Source organism: Eutrigla gurnardus (assembly GCF_963514095.1).
Source record: "Eutrigla gurnardus genome assembly, chromosome: 19".
Taxonomy (NCBI): Eukaryota; Metazoa; Chordata; class Actinopteri; order Perciformes; family Triglidae; genus Eutrigla; species Eutrigla gurnardus.
In genome coordinates this window covers 1,711,601-1,728,954 of record NC_139930.1, presented here as the reverse complement: position 1 = coordinate 1,728,954, position 17,354 = coordinate 1,711,601, and the positions used below count along the sequence as shown (strand labels likewise).

Sequence of the window (17,354 nt, the reverse complement as noted above, 5' to 3'; positions counted from 1 at the left end):
TTATTTTTTCAATGCCAATGAACCTGAGGGAGGCAGCAGAGCCGTGATTTTTATCTTGGTAGTGTTTGGCGATGGCGTAATCCAGGTTGTTATTTCTGATGGCCGCTTTATGTTCTGCTATGCGCAACAAAGTAGGCTAATTTGATCACACATTATAATCTGTCAATGAAAAGTATTGTAATAAGTATTGTAATAAGTTCATTAATGGAGATAATACTTACATGTATGTTGCTGTGTAAAAATGACCTCCTGGGTGGTGAGACTGCTGACATCAGATGTGTAAGTGGGACAGTCAGAGTTGCTAAGAATTAAAGGTTCATAGAAGATTCCATAGGAACTGCTTGGGGTCATTTTGACCCCACTTGTGGAAGAGTGGGGTAATGATACAAAAACTGCAATTTCTTAAAATGAAATTTAAATTTCTAATGACAAAATAACTAAAAATGCAAATGGCCTCATGTCACAAACATGTTTTATGAGGAATACCTGGAATATGAAAATATTACAACTTTTCATTTTAAAGATTTTGAAGAATAACAATGTATATATATTAGGGCTGTCAAAAGATTGATTTTTTTAATCGCGATTAATCGCATTTTGTCCATAGTTAACTCGCGATTAATCGCAAATTAATCGCATTTTTTGGCACATTTTTTTTTCTTCTTCTAAATGTACCTTAATGTATTTTTTTCATATTCTTAATACTTTTAACAACATAAGGGCAAATATACTTGATTTATGAAAATGTTTATTTAACACTTCAAATATCCCCTTACCAAAACATGGGATCAAAACAGGGTTATAAGAATATATCACAAACAATTAAAGTGAACATGTCACAGGAGATAGTGTAACAGGAGATAAGTACAGTTAGGATATAAGTGCATTGGCTTGCAAGTGATATCTCAGACTGGACGTGCTTCTATGGTAGCTCATTTCATACCCACAGTACGCGCAGATGACTTTGGTCTTATCGACTGAACCATCTGGCAGTCTTTTGAAGGTGAATTTGCCGTTCACAAATCGATTTTAAACGCGTGTGGACGCGCCGCTTCCCAGTATTGCACGCTTGGTGGGCTGCCACTAGAGGATGATTGACAGGCGCTCTCCTTTAAACAACAACTTTTTGCGAGCGTTCGCGAGCGTTCCCGAGGCGGCGAGTCGAGCCCGGCGCCTCTGATTAGCATAAAGTAGATTCGACTTATACTTTAGGCAAATGAGGAGCGGCCAACTCGCGCGCCGTCTCTCGACATTCGCCGCAACGCCACCAGAATGCATTGCACGGCTTTTCACATAGACAATGAATGGGACGCGGGGAAACACCGCTGCTTGTGGACAGGCACCTTCCCTCTGGATCAAGACTACAGGTGCCACCGACGGCCATAAATCATACAATGCGCGTTTTTTTTTTTTTTTTAATACCGAGCGTTAATCGCGCGTTAAAAAAATTAACGGCGTTAAGAGGATGTTGCGTCAACGCGTTATTAACGCGTTAACTTTGACAGCCCTAATATATATATATATATATATATATATATATATACGTATATGTATATATATATATGTATATATATATACGTATATGTATATATATATGTATATATATATACGTATATGTATATATATATGTATATATATATGTATGTATGTCCTCTCACTCTCATTAGAGTACTGCTTATCAAACGGTCTAAATACGTCAGCTGGTCAATGAAAATCACAATATGTTCATTATTCTGCTCGTCTATACAGAACACATGAAAATGTTCATGGAAGTACAGGGTGTCAACAGCACAGCCTATTATGAAAGCACATTGTTCATGGATTATGATATTACAGACTTTCTTAAATACAGGTAGGTCATCATGGGATGTTCCAGTGCATACCAACCAGTCAACCTGGTACTCTGTACCATCATTTCTGACTCAACGTGTAGTTGAACCATCTGAACACGGATCTCATTGTAATATATGACAGTTATTCTCCACCTTCCAAGCTGTCAATGCTTTTTATTTTTAAAGGACCAATCTTTACCGCTTCAAATAATCATTTTCATAGTAAAATGCCAGTTGACGCTGGTGTTGCTTTACTAGAGATTTAGGTTTTTAAACATTTTTACAGACTTCTTAAATAAAATGTTTTGCTTCAAATCGCATTCACCACATATGTATAAGAGGGCCAATGTTTTTATAATCCTTGGATAATGTATCATTAAGTGGTGTTTGGGAATCAATTTCTTATCACGGAACAAAGTTTTGAACATGTTATGGAAGTCACAGATCAAATGTTTTAGGTAACATATCATCCCATCAGTAAGGATAGGGGAGAAGACTATATCAACAATCTGTATCAAGGGGAGCAATACATCCCAGTGATTATTGTCCCTTTCAACCACATCACCAAAAAAAAGTGGGCTACTGCGTAGAATACACCATGACTGAATTACATTTAAACCTAAGTGATTGCTGTTGTCCTCAATCTTGAAGTGACTCGGTTTGTTTTACGTTCCATGTATCCATAATTAAAACTCTGTATCGTATCTGACAACGTGTTCATAGAGATGTAACATTTTTAATCAGCTACTGAACAATACAGCTTAAACTCATACTGTACGACACCCTACAACAAATCCTGCATTATATCAACTGCAAAATGACCAGTACACTGAAAATACTGTCATGAACCAAGCACACAAGGGTTTAACACCATAAACAATAGGTAGAGCAGCATCTTCACTTAGTGCATTACAACGTTCAATATGAAGCTCTCTGGAGCGCAGACTAAGTCCTGGATCATCCTCAGAACAAACACACTGAATTTCTTCCTCATTTGTCAGACAGAAGCTACAAAAGTATGTTGCACTGAAAGATTCAAGAAAGCCGAGCAAACTATTCAAAGCAAGATTATCTGCCATGACTTGAATTACAGAGCTTATTGACTGGTTCATCAATAAATGGAAGTTGATTCCTTCAGTTTCTAAAATGTTCAAATTGTCAATTAGAGGCTTTAATATTTCTTCAAAACCGTATGTCTTTAAATCTTGGGTGTAGAAAAGAGCTGCAAGATGTCTGTCTATTTTAGCTGTTTTCATGGAAAGGATTTCAAGGTGCAGCCAGGGGGGGCAGAGGGTCGAGGTTGGGGACTTCAGAATTGCATCCCTGCTTTTTGAAGAAGATGTGGTTCTGCTGGCTCCTTCAGAACGTGACCTCGAGCACGCGTCGGGATGAGAGTACCTCCAACTCCAACAAACGCCCCATGCAAAGGAGTTCAAGTATCTTGGGGTCTTCTCAAAAACTCAATTGTAAGATTCACAGGTGGTTTTGTGTGGCAGCAGCAGTGATGCAGGCGTCAAGATGCCTCCTGGACACCTCACGTTTGAGGTGTTCTGGGCACATCCAACTGGGAAGCGACACCAGGGAAGACCCAGAAGACACTGGAGGGGTTATATATCTATCCCATAGGGCCTCCAGGAGGAGCTGTAGAGCATTGCTGGGGAGAGGGATGTCTGGAATGCCCTCCTACACCTGCTGTCTCCACAACCCCTGCCCCTGATAAGCAGATGATAATGGATGAATGGATATTATTATTATTTATTTTTTTATTATTTCAAGTGATGCAATACAGGACTAGGTGAGACATAACAAGACCAACATTGTGAGAGACAAAACATTGAAAACACAAAAGTGAGACAGTACAACAAAGTAGGATATACGAGCAGGATGAAATTATACCCAGCTGTTCCTCTCTTTTCCCCCAACCTCTGACAATCACATTGCAACTCGCATCTCGGAATGTCTGGCAGACATCTCCGTCTGGACAACTGCACATCACCTCAAGCTTAACCTGAATAAAACCGAACTCCTCTTCATCCCGGGGAAAGACTGCCCCCGCATGGACCTGTTGGTCACTGTCGAGGGCATCACAGTATTGCCTTCGTCAACTGCGAGGAACCTGGGTGTAATCCTTGATGACCAACTATCCTGCACCCCCAACATCACTGCTGTGGCCCGATCCTGCAGATTTGCCCTCTACAATATCCGCAGGATTCAGACTTTCCTCACAAAGGGCCCTAGTTTCGTGGCGCAGCGCAGGGCGGCGCAGGGTGGCGGAGCGCAGGGCGGCGCAGGGTGGCGGAGCGCAGGGCGGCGCAGGGTGGCGGAGCCGGCACAATGCAAGTTTCGACCCGCGCAGCCTTGCGCACGGTCAGTTTGGCAGTTTGGTGGATCGCCTGCGCCAAGATGGGTGTGGTGGCGCAGCAGGGGGAGGCGTCACAGATTCAGGTTGGCGTAGCGGAAGTTTTGTGGCAAAAAGCCTCGCCGAGACTGCGCTGAAAGCTCACCAGCTCCAACCTGGTCTACTTTCGGCGCAAGGCGTAAATAAAGTCCACACTATGTAATGCAACTAATTGAATCAACACGTGAATTTATATCTATATAGATTGTCCCGTCACATTTGACGTCAGATCAAAGGCGGATGGCACGCGTAACGGAAACTCAGCCTCTCGGACCAAAACATCTCCCTCTCTCTCTCCTGTTTTTTATAATATCGGCATTGTTATTATTATGATACGCGCGCACAGCGCGTGATGCGCGTGGTGGGAGCGGCGGCGCTGCTTCTGTCATCGGGTTGTCAAGTGACGGAACTTGCACTGAACCTCCCCTAACGCATTAAAGGAGAGGAGAGGAGCTCATTTGATTGGTGAAGATCTGAATCGGCTATATTAATCCCAGTCCACGCCTCGTCTCCTCCTCCTCTCCCACTCACGCCTTCTTCTCCTCCCTCTTTCCCACTTGCGCCGGTGGGCGAGACGGGAGGTGTGCGAAACTTGCAAAGTCCAGGCGGACACATCCTGTCGGCGTGGCGCAGGTGCGCTGAAAGCTGACTGCGCCTGGTCTACGAAACTAGGGCCCAAAGGGTGCAACGCAACTCCTGGTCCAAGCACTGGTCATCGCCCGCCTTGACTACTGCAACTCTCTCCTGGCTGGACTCCCGGCCTCGGCGACTGAACCATTGCAGCGCATCCAGAACGCTGCAGCACGCCAATCTACCTGCCAATCTACTTCAATCTACCCAAATTCTCCCATGTGACCCCCTCCTCTGTGACCTCCACTGGCTCCCCATTGCAGCACGCATCCAATTCAAGACGATGGCACTGGCCTTCAAGACCATCAATGGAACCGCACCAGTCTACCTTCAAACACTGTTCAAACCACACACCCCGACGCGAGCACTTCGCTCCTCTACTTCAGCTGGCTGGTACCACCATCGCTGAAATCAAACAAATGTGGCTCAAAGTCCGGACTCTTCTCTGTTCTGGTCCTCAGTGGTGGATCGAACTCCCGACCAACATCAGGACAGTAGAGTCACTGCCATCTTCCGAAAAAGGCTCAAGACTTACCTGGGATAATATGAAAAACAAACCTACAATTCAATAAATAAACAACAGAAAAACATGTATGGCCCATTGCTCTGTTGCTCTTAGCATTGCGCTAGCTTGTGCTGCACTGTAAAACCGTACTCCTAAAAATTGAGGTTTTGGAGTTTAACACACAGCTGCGCACCAAGTTGAACGTGATTGCTGTGTAACGACTCACACAGGATCAGCTGATTCCTAGTTAAACTCGGCTTAAACTGCTTGGAAACCAGAAGTACTCTGATTTCTAGTTAGACCCCAGCAGATGCAGTCTTGACTTAATGGTGGATGCATTTTGTGCTATAATTACCAAAAACTTAATGGGAATGTAAAGTGAACTTTAATACAATAAAAGGCAAATAATGTTGAAATATATTATGAAATAGTCCAAGCTACTTTTTGTGTAAATCTGAGTCTGGAATCTGAATCTGCCCTCACCCACGTCAATCAATCAATCAATCAATCAATCAATCAATCAATCAATCAATCAATTACTTGTCATTGTTTTCACACCTATAAATTCTCGGAGAAGGAGAGGGTAGTTAGGATGAACATGTCGCAGGTAGAGAACTACGACGAAGAGCAAAAGTTCTATTTGCTGCACTGCATTCGAGGTGTTGTGGACACGGTGGAAGATCCTAGGAAAGACACACCACCACGCTCCGAAGAAAGGCTGTTTGGGATAATCTCCTAAACACATTCAACAGTAGATTTCCCAGCAGAAGACCAAGCAGCCCGGCACATTTAAAACATCTATGAAAGCGCTTGAAAGTGGAAGTGCGTAAAGCTATTGCTGAGCCGACGCACGACCAAGACCTGGGCCCCGTGAAATATCACTGCTTATTCCAAATATACTAAGTGCAATAGAGGGTGTACACGACAGTGATAGTGTTCATCAGGTACACCAATCAGGTAAGTTGATATAATGTCTCATATTTGGTGTGTGAGTGCGCAAGTTACTGATATGGCATATATCAAATATCTTTCTTTTTTAATTCCAGGGCATCAGTCAACTCCACTCTCACCAGTGGCGAGGCTAGCCCTGTTTTGGGTGGGCTTGAGCCCACCCAAAATTTGCCTTAGCCCATCCTATCGTTTAGTCCTCAAATTGTTTATCCTTTTTTTCGCAAACCTGTTTTGTTTTGCCAGTAAAATCAAGCACAACCTCCCTGCATGCATCTCCTGAAATCGGGAGCGGTGTATTGTAACACTAATGACCAGGTAATGCTTCATTTTAGGACCTTGACACAATCTGTCAGATGTCTATTAAGTAAGGGATAATGACCGACGAGGTGTCCATAATCAGGAGTTAATGTAAATAGGACGGACCATAGATACGACTTGGCAACGGGAGATATTCTAGTCCGCTCAGCGGTGAGCCAAAAAGCTAACGCTATGCTAGCAAGATTCAAAGTCAATGGCTGTGTCCGAAATCAATCCCAACTCCCTACTCCCTACATAGGGGAGTTCAATGTAGGGCACTATATAGTGGACTCAAAGGCAAATTCAAAACAACTTTCGGACACTACTCGGGGGATTTCTTTTGGTGCCGTTGATGACGTTGTTCCGAAAACTTTCAAAGCGAAAAGAACGAGGGAGGGAGATTCCGTGACCGTCTCATTTCTTGACACCGATCTCCACCAATCCTTCCATGGTACCAGGATCAACATCCTCAAAATGGGATTAGAACAGAGAAATATCAAAATCTGTTTAAGACAACTGGAACTGCCAAATGTCATGTTCAGTATCAATTAATCCTTAACAGGTTGGAGTAATGATCGAGCCTGTCATGATTCTCTTCATGGCAGCCCTCCCTTCTCCTTTTGTAGTGTTGTTGGTCATCCCCTGTCTGTCTGTTCCTCAGTTCTGTCTGTGTGAGGGTGGTGGGCGTGGCTTCATGTCCCCAGATGGCCCCAGGTGCAGCTCGTTGGTGATCAGAAGCACAACTACAAAGAGTTCCCTCTGCCTCACCTCGCCGCCTGATTCTTTCACCAGCTGGTGTGTATACTTGGTCCTCTGTGATTTATGTCTGCTTGTTGCCTTCTGCTCGTGTAGCTAACCCTAGTGATGGTGAGATGAAGCCTCATGAAGCATCTAAGCCTCTCAGCCAGATGAACCACCAAAGTGGTTCGACCCCAAATCTTCAAATAAGTACGCTAGGGACACCTAGTGGTGAATGAAATTATGAAGAAAGTAAAAGAGTTTCCAGTCAACCTAATGTTTGCTTCATGTGCCGATCCAACATCAAATCATTTGATAATTAAAGTCATCTTGGTGATACATGTGTGTGAGTGTGCCTTTCATAAATAGTTCCCGAACTCAAGATAGAAAATAAGTCAGTCGGTAAAATTCAGACCTGGATTTGAACCTACAACACTTTGGCTACGTTCACACCGCAGTTACAAGTGACCTGAATCTGATTTTTTCGCTCATATGTGACCCATATCTGATTTGCTTTTGACAATGTGAACAGCACAAGTCGCATTGAATCTGACATTTTCTAATCAGATTCAGGCCACATTTAAATGTGGTACTGAATCGGATACGTATTGGATTTTTTTGAATGCGACTGCAGTCTGAACAGCCAGGTCGCATTTAATGCGACTTTGACCTCATTCTGACCCGCGCTGCACTGTTTTGTAAATGAATGACAAATAAAGTTGATTGAAAAGCGGGCGGGAGCCAAAACCAACATGGAGGACAGCAGCGAAGCAAATTTGCCGGCTGCCGCCACACACTGTTTTTAGCATGAAGCCATACAGTCCCACGTTACCGGTTGCCGTTGCCATGTTCGCTTCCGTAAACACCGCTGTGGCGTGATGTCATCAATGATCAACTGCGCATGCGGGTCACTTCAGGAGCGTGAGCTGTTCACACAGCAAACCGTAGACAGGCCGCATTTAAAGAGGTAATGTGAACAGCCAAACAAAAAATCGGATTTGAGCCATAACTCGGAATTGTGCATTAAGACCTGCGGTGTGAACGTAGCCTTAGATAATGTGTCTCATTCCTCAGCCACTACACTACCATTGCCTATTTACAACATGAGATAATAGTAATACTTATAATGATGATATATGATAATAATCATTTGTAATATAAGTAATGTGTCCATGGAGGTGGATCCTGGATTTGAACTTGCAACACTTTGACAACAAGTCCAACTTTTTAACCACTGCCTCTTTGCAGTATGAGCAGCAGCAGTAATACTTATAGTAATGATGTATAATGATAATGATAAAGTAATATATTAGTCAAAGTGGTAGGCCTACACTGCAATTCCACCTTGGATTTGAACCTTGCTTTGATAATGTGCCCATTTTTATAATGGACAGACAGGTAACCAGTCTATCACAGGGCTGACGTGTAGAGACAGACAGGTAACCAGTCTATCACAGGGCTGACATGTAGAGACAGACAGGTAACCAGTCTATCACAGGGAGACATGTAGAGACAGACAGGTAACCAGTCCATCACAGGGCCGACATGTAGAGACAGACAGGTAACCAGTCTATCACAGGGAGACATGTAGAGACAGACAGGTAACCAGTCTATCACAGGGCTGACGTGTAGAGACAGACAGGTAACCAGTCTATCACAGGGCTGACATGTAGAGACAGACAGGTAACCAGTCTATCACAGGGCTGACATGTAGAGACAGACAGGTAACCAGTCTATCACAGGGCTGACGTGTAGAGACAGACAGGTAACCACTCTATCACATGTAGAGACGGACAGGTATCCAGTCTATCACAGGGAGACATGTAGAGACAGACAGGTAACCAGTCTATCACAGGGCTGACATGTAGAGACAGACAGGTAACCAGTCTATCACAGGGCTGACATGTAGAGACAGACAGGTAACCAGTCTATCACAGGGAGACTCTGCTCTGAGGGTGAGCTGCTGGCAGGAATACACAGAAAGTGATTTTGTTCAGGAGGCTAACTCTGGTGTTGAGTTGATCTTCCACCATAGTGTTGTCACGATACCAACATTTTGGTACCGGTACTGGTACCAACATGTGTTTCGGTACTTTTCGATACTTTTTAAAATAAAAAGTGGATCCTGGATTTGAACTTGCAACACTTTGACAACAAGTCCAACTTCTTAACCACTGCCTCTTTGCAGTATGAGCAGCAGCAGTAATAATTATAGTAATGATGTATAATGATATTGATAAAGTAATATATTAGTCAAAGTGGTAGGCCTACACTGCAATTCCACCTTGGATTTGAACCTTGCTTTGATAATGTGCCCATTTTTATAATGGACAGACAGGTAACCAGTCTATCACAGGGCTGACGTGTAGAGACAGACAGGTAACCAGTCTATCACAAGGCTGACATGTAGAGACAGACAGGTAACGAGTCTATCACAGGGAGACATGTAGAGACAGACAGGTAACCAGTCCATCACAGGGCTGACATGTAGAGACAGACAGGTAACCAGTCTATCACAGGGAGACATGTAGAGACAGACAGGTAACCAGTCTATCACAGGGCTGACGTGTAGAGACAGACAGGTAACCAGTCTATCACAGGGCTGACATGTAGAGACAGACAGGTAACCAGTCTATCACAGGGCTGACATGTAGAGACAGACAGGTAACCAGTCTATCACAGGGCTGACGTGTAGAGACAGACAGGTAACACACTCTATCACATGTAGAGACGGACAGGAATCCAGTCTATCACAGGGAGACATGTAGAGACAGACAGGTAACCAGTCTATCACAGGGCTGACATGTAGAGACAGACAGGTAACCAGTCTATCACAGGGAGACTCTGCTCTGAGGGTGAGCTGCTGGCAGGAATACACAGAAAGTGATTTGCCAGGAGGCTAACTCTGGTGTTGAGTTGATCTTCCACCATAGTGTTGTCACGATACCAACATTTTGGTACCGGTACTGGTACCAACATGTGTTTCGGTACTTTTCGATACTTTTTCAAATAAAAAGTGGATCCTGGATTTGAACTTGCAACACTTTGACAACAAGTCCAACTTCTTAACCACTGCCTCTTTGCAGTATGAGCAGCAGCAGTAATAATTATAGTAATGATGTATAATGATATTGATAAAGTAATATATTAGTCAAAGTGGTAGGCCTACACTGCAATTCCACCTTGGATTTGAACCTTGCTTTGATAATGTGCCCATTTTTATAATGGACAGACAGGTAACCAGTCTATCACAGGGCTGACGTGTAGAGACAGACAGGTAACCAGTCTATCACAGGGCTGACATGTAGAGACAGACAGGTAACCAGTCTATCACAGGGAGACATGTAGAGACAGACAGGTAACCAGTCCATCACAGGGCCGACATGTAGAGACAGACAGGTAACCAGTCTATCACAGGGAGACATGTAGAGACAGACAGGTAACCAGTCTATCACAGGGCTGACGTGTAGAGACAGACAGGTAACCAGTCTATCACAGGGCTGACATGTAGAGACAGACAGGTAACCAGTCTATCACAGGGAGACATGTAGAGACAGACAGGTAACCAGTCTATCACAGGGCTGACATGTAGAGACAGACAGGTAACCAGTCTATCACAGGGAGACTCTGCTCTGAGGGTGAGCTGCTGGCAGGAATACACAGAAAGTGATTTTGTTCAGGAGGCTAACTCTGGTGTTGAGTTGATCTTCCACCATAGTGTTGTCACGATACCAACATTTTGGTACCGGTACTGGTACCAACATGTGTTTCGGTACTTTTCGATACTTTTTCAAATAAAAAGTGGATCCTGGATTTGAACTTGCAACACTTTGACAACAAGTCCAACTTCTTAACCACTGCCTCTTTGCAGTATGAGCAGCAGCAGTAATAATTATAGTAATGATGTATAATGATAATGATAAAGTAATACATTAGTCAAAGTGGTAGGCCTACACTGCAATTCCACCTTGGATTTGAACCTTGCTTTGATAATGTGCCCATTTTTATAATGGACAGACAGGTAACCAGTCTATCACAGGGCTGACGTGTAGAGACAGACAGGTAACCAGTCTATCACATGTAGAGACAGACAGGAATCCAGTCTATCACAGGGAGACATGTAGAGACAGACAGGTAACCAGTCTATCACAGGGAGACATGTAGAGACAGACAGGTAACCAGTCTATCACAGGGAGACATGTAGAGACAGACAGGTAACCAGTCTATCACAGGGCCAACATGTAGAGACAGACAGGTAACCCTATCACAGGGAGACATGTAGAGACAGACAGGTAACCAGTCTATCACAGGGCTGACGTGTAGAGACAGACAGGTAACCAGTCTATCACAGGGCTGACATGTAGAGACAGACAGGTAACCAGTCTATCACAGGGCTGACATGTAGAGACAGACAGGTAACCAGTCTATCACAGGGAGACATGTAGAGACAGACAGGTAACCAGTCTATCACAGGGCTGACATGTACAGACAGACAGGTAACCAGTCTATCACATGTAGAGACAGACAGGAATCCAGTCTATCACAGGGAGACATGTAGAGACAGACAGGTAACCAGTCTATCACAGGGAGACTCTGCTCTGAGGGTGAGCTGCTGGCAGGAATACACAGGAAGTGATTTGCCAGGAGGCTAACTCTGGTGTTGAGTTGATCTTCCACCATAGTGTTGTCACGATACCAACATTTTGGTACCGGTACTGGTACCAACATGTGTTTCGGTACTTTTCGATACTTTTTCAAATAAAAAGTGAACGCAAATAATGTAATTACTGACTATATTTTAATAGAAAATCTTAGAACAATAACATATTAATCCGCAAATAAAATAAAATACCACAAAGACAAGCTTTTCTAATGCACACAATTTTAAAAATGTTAAAATATAAATACAATAATATAATATAAAATATAATAATATAAATAAACCAGCTCTATTTTTTTTCTTCCAGAGCTACTTTTGTTAAGAGTGAAGGGGGGTGGCGCTTGTTTTTAGCACTGAATGTGGCTTTTTTTCCTGAGTAAATGACCTGTCGTTCCCTGAGCTCAGTGTGCAGGTCTGGGGGCTTGTCCTTTAAGTGTTTGGCTAAGTCGGAGGTGTTTCCGCCGTTAGCCATGCATGTTTTTAAACACCGTTTACACAGTGGTGCATCGGCGTTAACTGCCTCGGCTTGCGCATTTGTTTTTAAGCTAAAGTACGGCCATATCGCACTTCGCGGCGCTGGTTTGTCCACAAGTTGCGGCGTGGTGACGGTTGCAGCAGCCATTCTCCTCTCCGTGCTTCGCTCGCTCGCGCTCTCTCTGCTCTCTCCAAGCTTTGCTCCGTTTGTTGCTCCGGTCCACGCTGCTCGCTAACTTGCTAGCGGTTTCCTCCGGCTTGCTTGCTTTTTCTTTTTATCTCCCAAAGCTGCGGCTTGCTCCTCGTCCTCTCAGCTGTAGTTACAACGCAGTGACGTCACGTGGCGAGCTCGCCGAGCTGTTGCGGGCGCTGCCGGCGGCGCTGCAAGTACCGGTCCCGTCCAAATGCAATATAGTACCGTTTTAAATGCCTCAGTACCCCGGTACCAAATTAGTACTGGTATACCGTGCAACCCTATTCCACCATAACAGTAACTGCCCAACTCTGCCCCAATAGGCTTCTGGTCTTCTTGCAGCTGCAGCAGCTCTTCTGCCTCCAGAGCAGTAGAGCCCGATGTGCTCTGACACATCCATCCAGCATCTGAACCACAGCTCTGGGTTTCACAGTCTCAACCTGGTCATCTCTGAGGCCATTAGTGGCAACATCGTCATATTTCTCATTCAGATAGCTGATAAGTTTAGCCTTGATGATCTTGGTGAGCGCTGAGTCAAGTTAATCTGGAGACAATCCTCCCTCTGTCTCAGAGCGCCGTGCACGACGGGCTGGGTCTGGTCTCTTGTGTTTCATTTTTAATGACAGTGTGCCGGCTACGGTCCATGTTTGTGTGTGCTAACTACTTCACATCGGACTGCTTCAGTAACGAGGGTCAGTACAAAGCTGGCTTTGCCTCGACGCTGACCCTCGTAAAAGGATCCGTCCCAACCATACGGGACCCAGCATCTTCACCTGAGACACATAGGCGAGCCATAGCAATACATCCACGTAAACATTGGCGCATGCTGCCGCTAGCGTAAGCGGCATCCTCTCCGGACGGAGCTCATTAGCATTTAAAGGTGCAGACACAGAAACAGCCTGTTCTCAGCAGAGCTCATTTGAGCAACTTTTAGACAGCTGTTCAGGACCATGGATGGGTTTGGGGCAATGCATATCGAATCCAGTGTTGTTGGACCTCTGACAGATGTGTGAAATTGATGAAAATCAGTATAATATGGGACCTTTAAGTGAGAAGCCGCTCCTCTGAGTCTCTTACCTTTTTTATCTTTAAGATTTATTTGAACTGTAACTGATAGCGTTGTTAACCTCAGTAAACCGGCAGTGCTCCCTCATGTGTCCTGGGGGCGTGGCTTTGGTCAGAGGTCTGAGCGAAGGGGATGGGATTTTTTCATTCAAATTCAAGTCAAAACTGTGTTTTTTCTTTGCATTTAAGAGCTTTTATTGTAAAGCCGTATCACATAATTTGTTATTCAACAATGTCGGACGAGAAGCCACATGTTATCGGTAGTTTTAAACAATTTGACAATTTAAAACTGGTATATTTGTGTGTGTATGTGTAGTACACACTTCACTGTATGGTGTCCTTGAGGGCTCTGAAAGGCACCTATAAATAAAATGTATTATTATTCTATAGTTTTTATAATTATTAGGGAAATGCTTTATTCTCTGTCCAAACTAATAAGCCAACGAGAGCCAGGGGAGAGCATAGATACGTCTACAAATGAACAAATGAATGACTACTTAATTGTTTAAATATTTACTGCAAGTTGATCTATTTATTAATGCTAGATTTTTTTATTTATTCATTTGATTCTTGTTGCAGTCTTTAGCCTTCATACAGGGTGAAAATGCTGAGACGTTAATCAATATCTAGGTTGCTAATTCCAGCCTGACAGGAAGTGGTCTCCCACAGATGCCATTACTGGTATTAATTCTGTTGACCGGTTTGAAAGGGTCACAGAGGTGACGATGGTGACCTGACCTTTGTGACTGTCTTCATTTTGTTTAAGCCCCGACTCCTCTTTGGATTGTCCTGGGCTATTAGCCCACATGCTGGGGGGTTGGGGACTTTATAGTTTTATTGGCGGTCTGGGGGCTTTCTGTCACACTCGCACATTATTGAAAGAAGTGTTAGTTTAGTGATTAATATCCAGTTTATTCATCAGCTGAAATCACTGTGGCTGATTCATTTATCAGTTTCAGAATAAATTGAAAATTAGTTAATTTAACACACAGGTATCCGCTCTGATATTGATCCTGTCCCCCCAGCAGTGATAATTAACTATTGGATGTTATAATAAAATATTAACATTTATTTCTACCTTTACCAGGAACGGTCTTAATGACAATACTCTTTTCGTAGTCATTTTGACACATTACAGCTGTTAATACATGTTAATGTTATGAGAGTTACTAATAACATGAATCATTAATAACATTAGTGTTATGAGCATAACTAATAACATTAATGTGATTATTAATGTTGGCTCAGTAAACCAACATGATTAACACCAGGCACCATCATTCCTTTTATTATTAATACCTGTGATTTGTGTTATGGTGGAAAAGCTATATATATATATATTTATATATATAGTGTTGTTATTCCACTGAATGAATGCAGATACTTGAGAAGAGTGGAAGACAATGGCCGCATCCTCTTGGGGAGGATCATATGTCTGAACAAGCCAACCTTTAGTATCGCCATAATCAGTGGGGAGTGGTGTGGGGGAGTGGTGTGTGTGTGTGTGTGTGTGTGGGGGGGGTGGCTTCCCTGTGATTCGCTGACATGCACTCTAATTGGATCAAGTAGGAACTTGCTTAGCTGCATGCTTTGTACTGGGATTGGGAGCAGCCCAGACAGGAAGCGAGACAGAGAGGGAGGAGGCCAACGGCTGCTACTTGGAGAGGAGGGGTGAGAGAAGAAAAAGGGGAGTATCCCGTCTCCTCTGCCCTTCTGTGCTACTGCAACCCCCCCTATTCCTGGTTCTCTTTCTCTCCCTTTCCCCTTACTCATCTGTTTCTGAGGCTGTGCTGAGAGGAAGGGCACCTGCCGCTCCCTGATGATTCAGCCTTTTAGCGACTTGGAGCTCCACAGACAAGGCAGCATGTCTGTCCTGCCTCTGCAGTGCCTGGCCGTCCTGTCCTCTGCACTACTGCAGCTGGCCCGTCACGCCTATGCCGCCTCTTCTGCTCAAGTGCTCAGGTGAGTGAGTGCTACGATTCCACCGCTGCTCTCTGGCAGACCATGACGAACATTTAAGGAATCAAATCCTTTTTGTTTTGATTCGATTCTATTTATAGACTGATTTGTGTTTCCTGAGAGAAAGCATGAGTAAGGAACTCCGAAGGCTGCCTACATTCCTCCCTGACTGTTAACCAGGTTAAACTCAGTCTCCAGAGCATCTGTCCCTTCTTATGAAACCCCAGCTGTGACTGTGGATGATGGAAAACGTCTTGGAGGAGACTGGTGGCACACAGCCGCTGTGTGATGCTCTCAGTTAATATTACCCTTCATCCAGCAGTTGGAAAGGATGACTGAGGGAATGGAGGAATTCTCTGCAGGGCCAGCTCCCCCTCCTGGATTGGCCTCCTCCACCACCTCTACTGGTGATGCTGGACAAGTCCTAGAAGAGAAACCAGAGGAGACGGAGACAGCTGGCGGAGACAGTGGGGCGGAAGAAGCAGAGAGAGGTGCTGCTGCTGCTGATGGGGAGCATCTGGGGGCTCTGGGATTTGTGGCCTTGCCAGGGACCTGCTGTGTGTGCATAGAGATGGAACAGATTAACAATTGCCTGCACTCTGAGAAAATCTGCATCCTTCCCATCCTGGCCTGTCTGCTGAGCTTAGCCCTCTGCACGGCTGGCCTCAAATGGGTCTTTGTGGATAAGATCTTTGAGTACGAACCACCCACACACTTAGACCCGAAACCCATTGGACAGGACCCGATTATCATATCAGTGACCCCCACGCTGGGACTGACTATGTCCATCCCTCATTCAACTCCGTCTTTTGTCTCCTTGACCACCGCCATTACACCAGGACGTCCTGACGTTTTAATCGAAGAGAAAGCTACACGAGGAGCGTACGTGCCTCAATTCCCCCGAGTGACTGAGTTTGATCCGTCTGTGACACGGACTTACAGCACTGAACATCCCACTGTCCCCCAGCAGACCCCCCAGCGCCAGACAACACAGGAAATAGACGACATCATCATCTCAACAATCTGTAAGTACTCAACACTCTGGGATCAGGTTGTCTTCTAGACAGGATGTGCTTTGTAGATCTAATATCATGATCTAATATCATACTTTGGACTGAGGTTTTCATTATTGTGTCAGTGTGTCAGTGTTGATATCGAAGGTATTCAAAGGAGTTAGTAAATGGTGCGTTCCACTGACTGGCAGGAAGCATCAGGACTGAAAGCAGACATGTTGTGACTTGACTCGTGTAGCTTTGAGGTCTATGACTAAACCTCTAAGATATTACCACAAAGATACAACAACCCCTCTTTATGTTACAATGATAGATGTTATTTTAAATGACTCAGCTGGTAGGCAGCACACAACATGGACGATCGCTAAAATGTGTCAATTTTCAGCCGCATGAAAAAAATCAGATCAATAAGTGATGAGGGACACAACGTGGTGGTCCCAGGGAGACTTCCTGTTTCTGTCTGGGCTCCATTTCAAGGTCAGAGCTGCTGGAGGCTAATTGATGCCCTCCATCGCTCCACTGCAGGAAAAACCACCCACTAATACTGTCTGTCTGCCAGCGGCTCGCCACCATGATGTGGCTGCTGTATCACTGTAGGCTTCATTACACTGAATCTGTGTTAGCTGATGATACCAGTAA

At 44.4% G+C, this 17,354-nt stretch overlaps 1 protein-coding gene across 1 annotated transcript in view; it reads left to right on the top strand.

The window, feature by feature from the left end:
- Positions 1 to 15,354: 15,354 nt before the first annotated feature.
- Positions 15,355 to 17,354, top strand: part of nrg1 (neuregulin 1) — a 67,659-nt gene continuing 65,659 nt past the window's right edge. The window contains exons 1-2 of the mRNA XM_084034435.1: positions 15,355 to 15,705; positions 15,903 to 16,727. Coding sequence (XP_083890561.1) covers positions 16,034 to 16,727 — 694 coding nt within the window. The 5' untranslated portion in view covers positions 15,355 to 15,705; positions 15,903 to 16,033. The remainder of the gene's footprint in view (positions 15,706 to 15,902; positions 16,728 to 17,354) is intronic.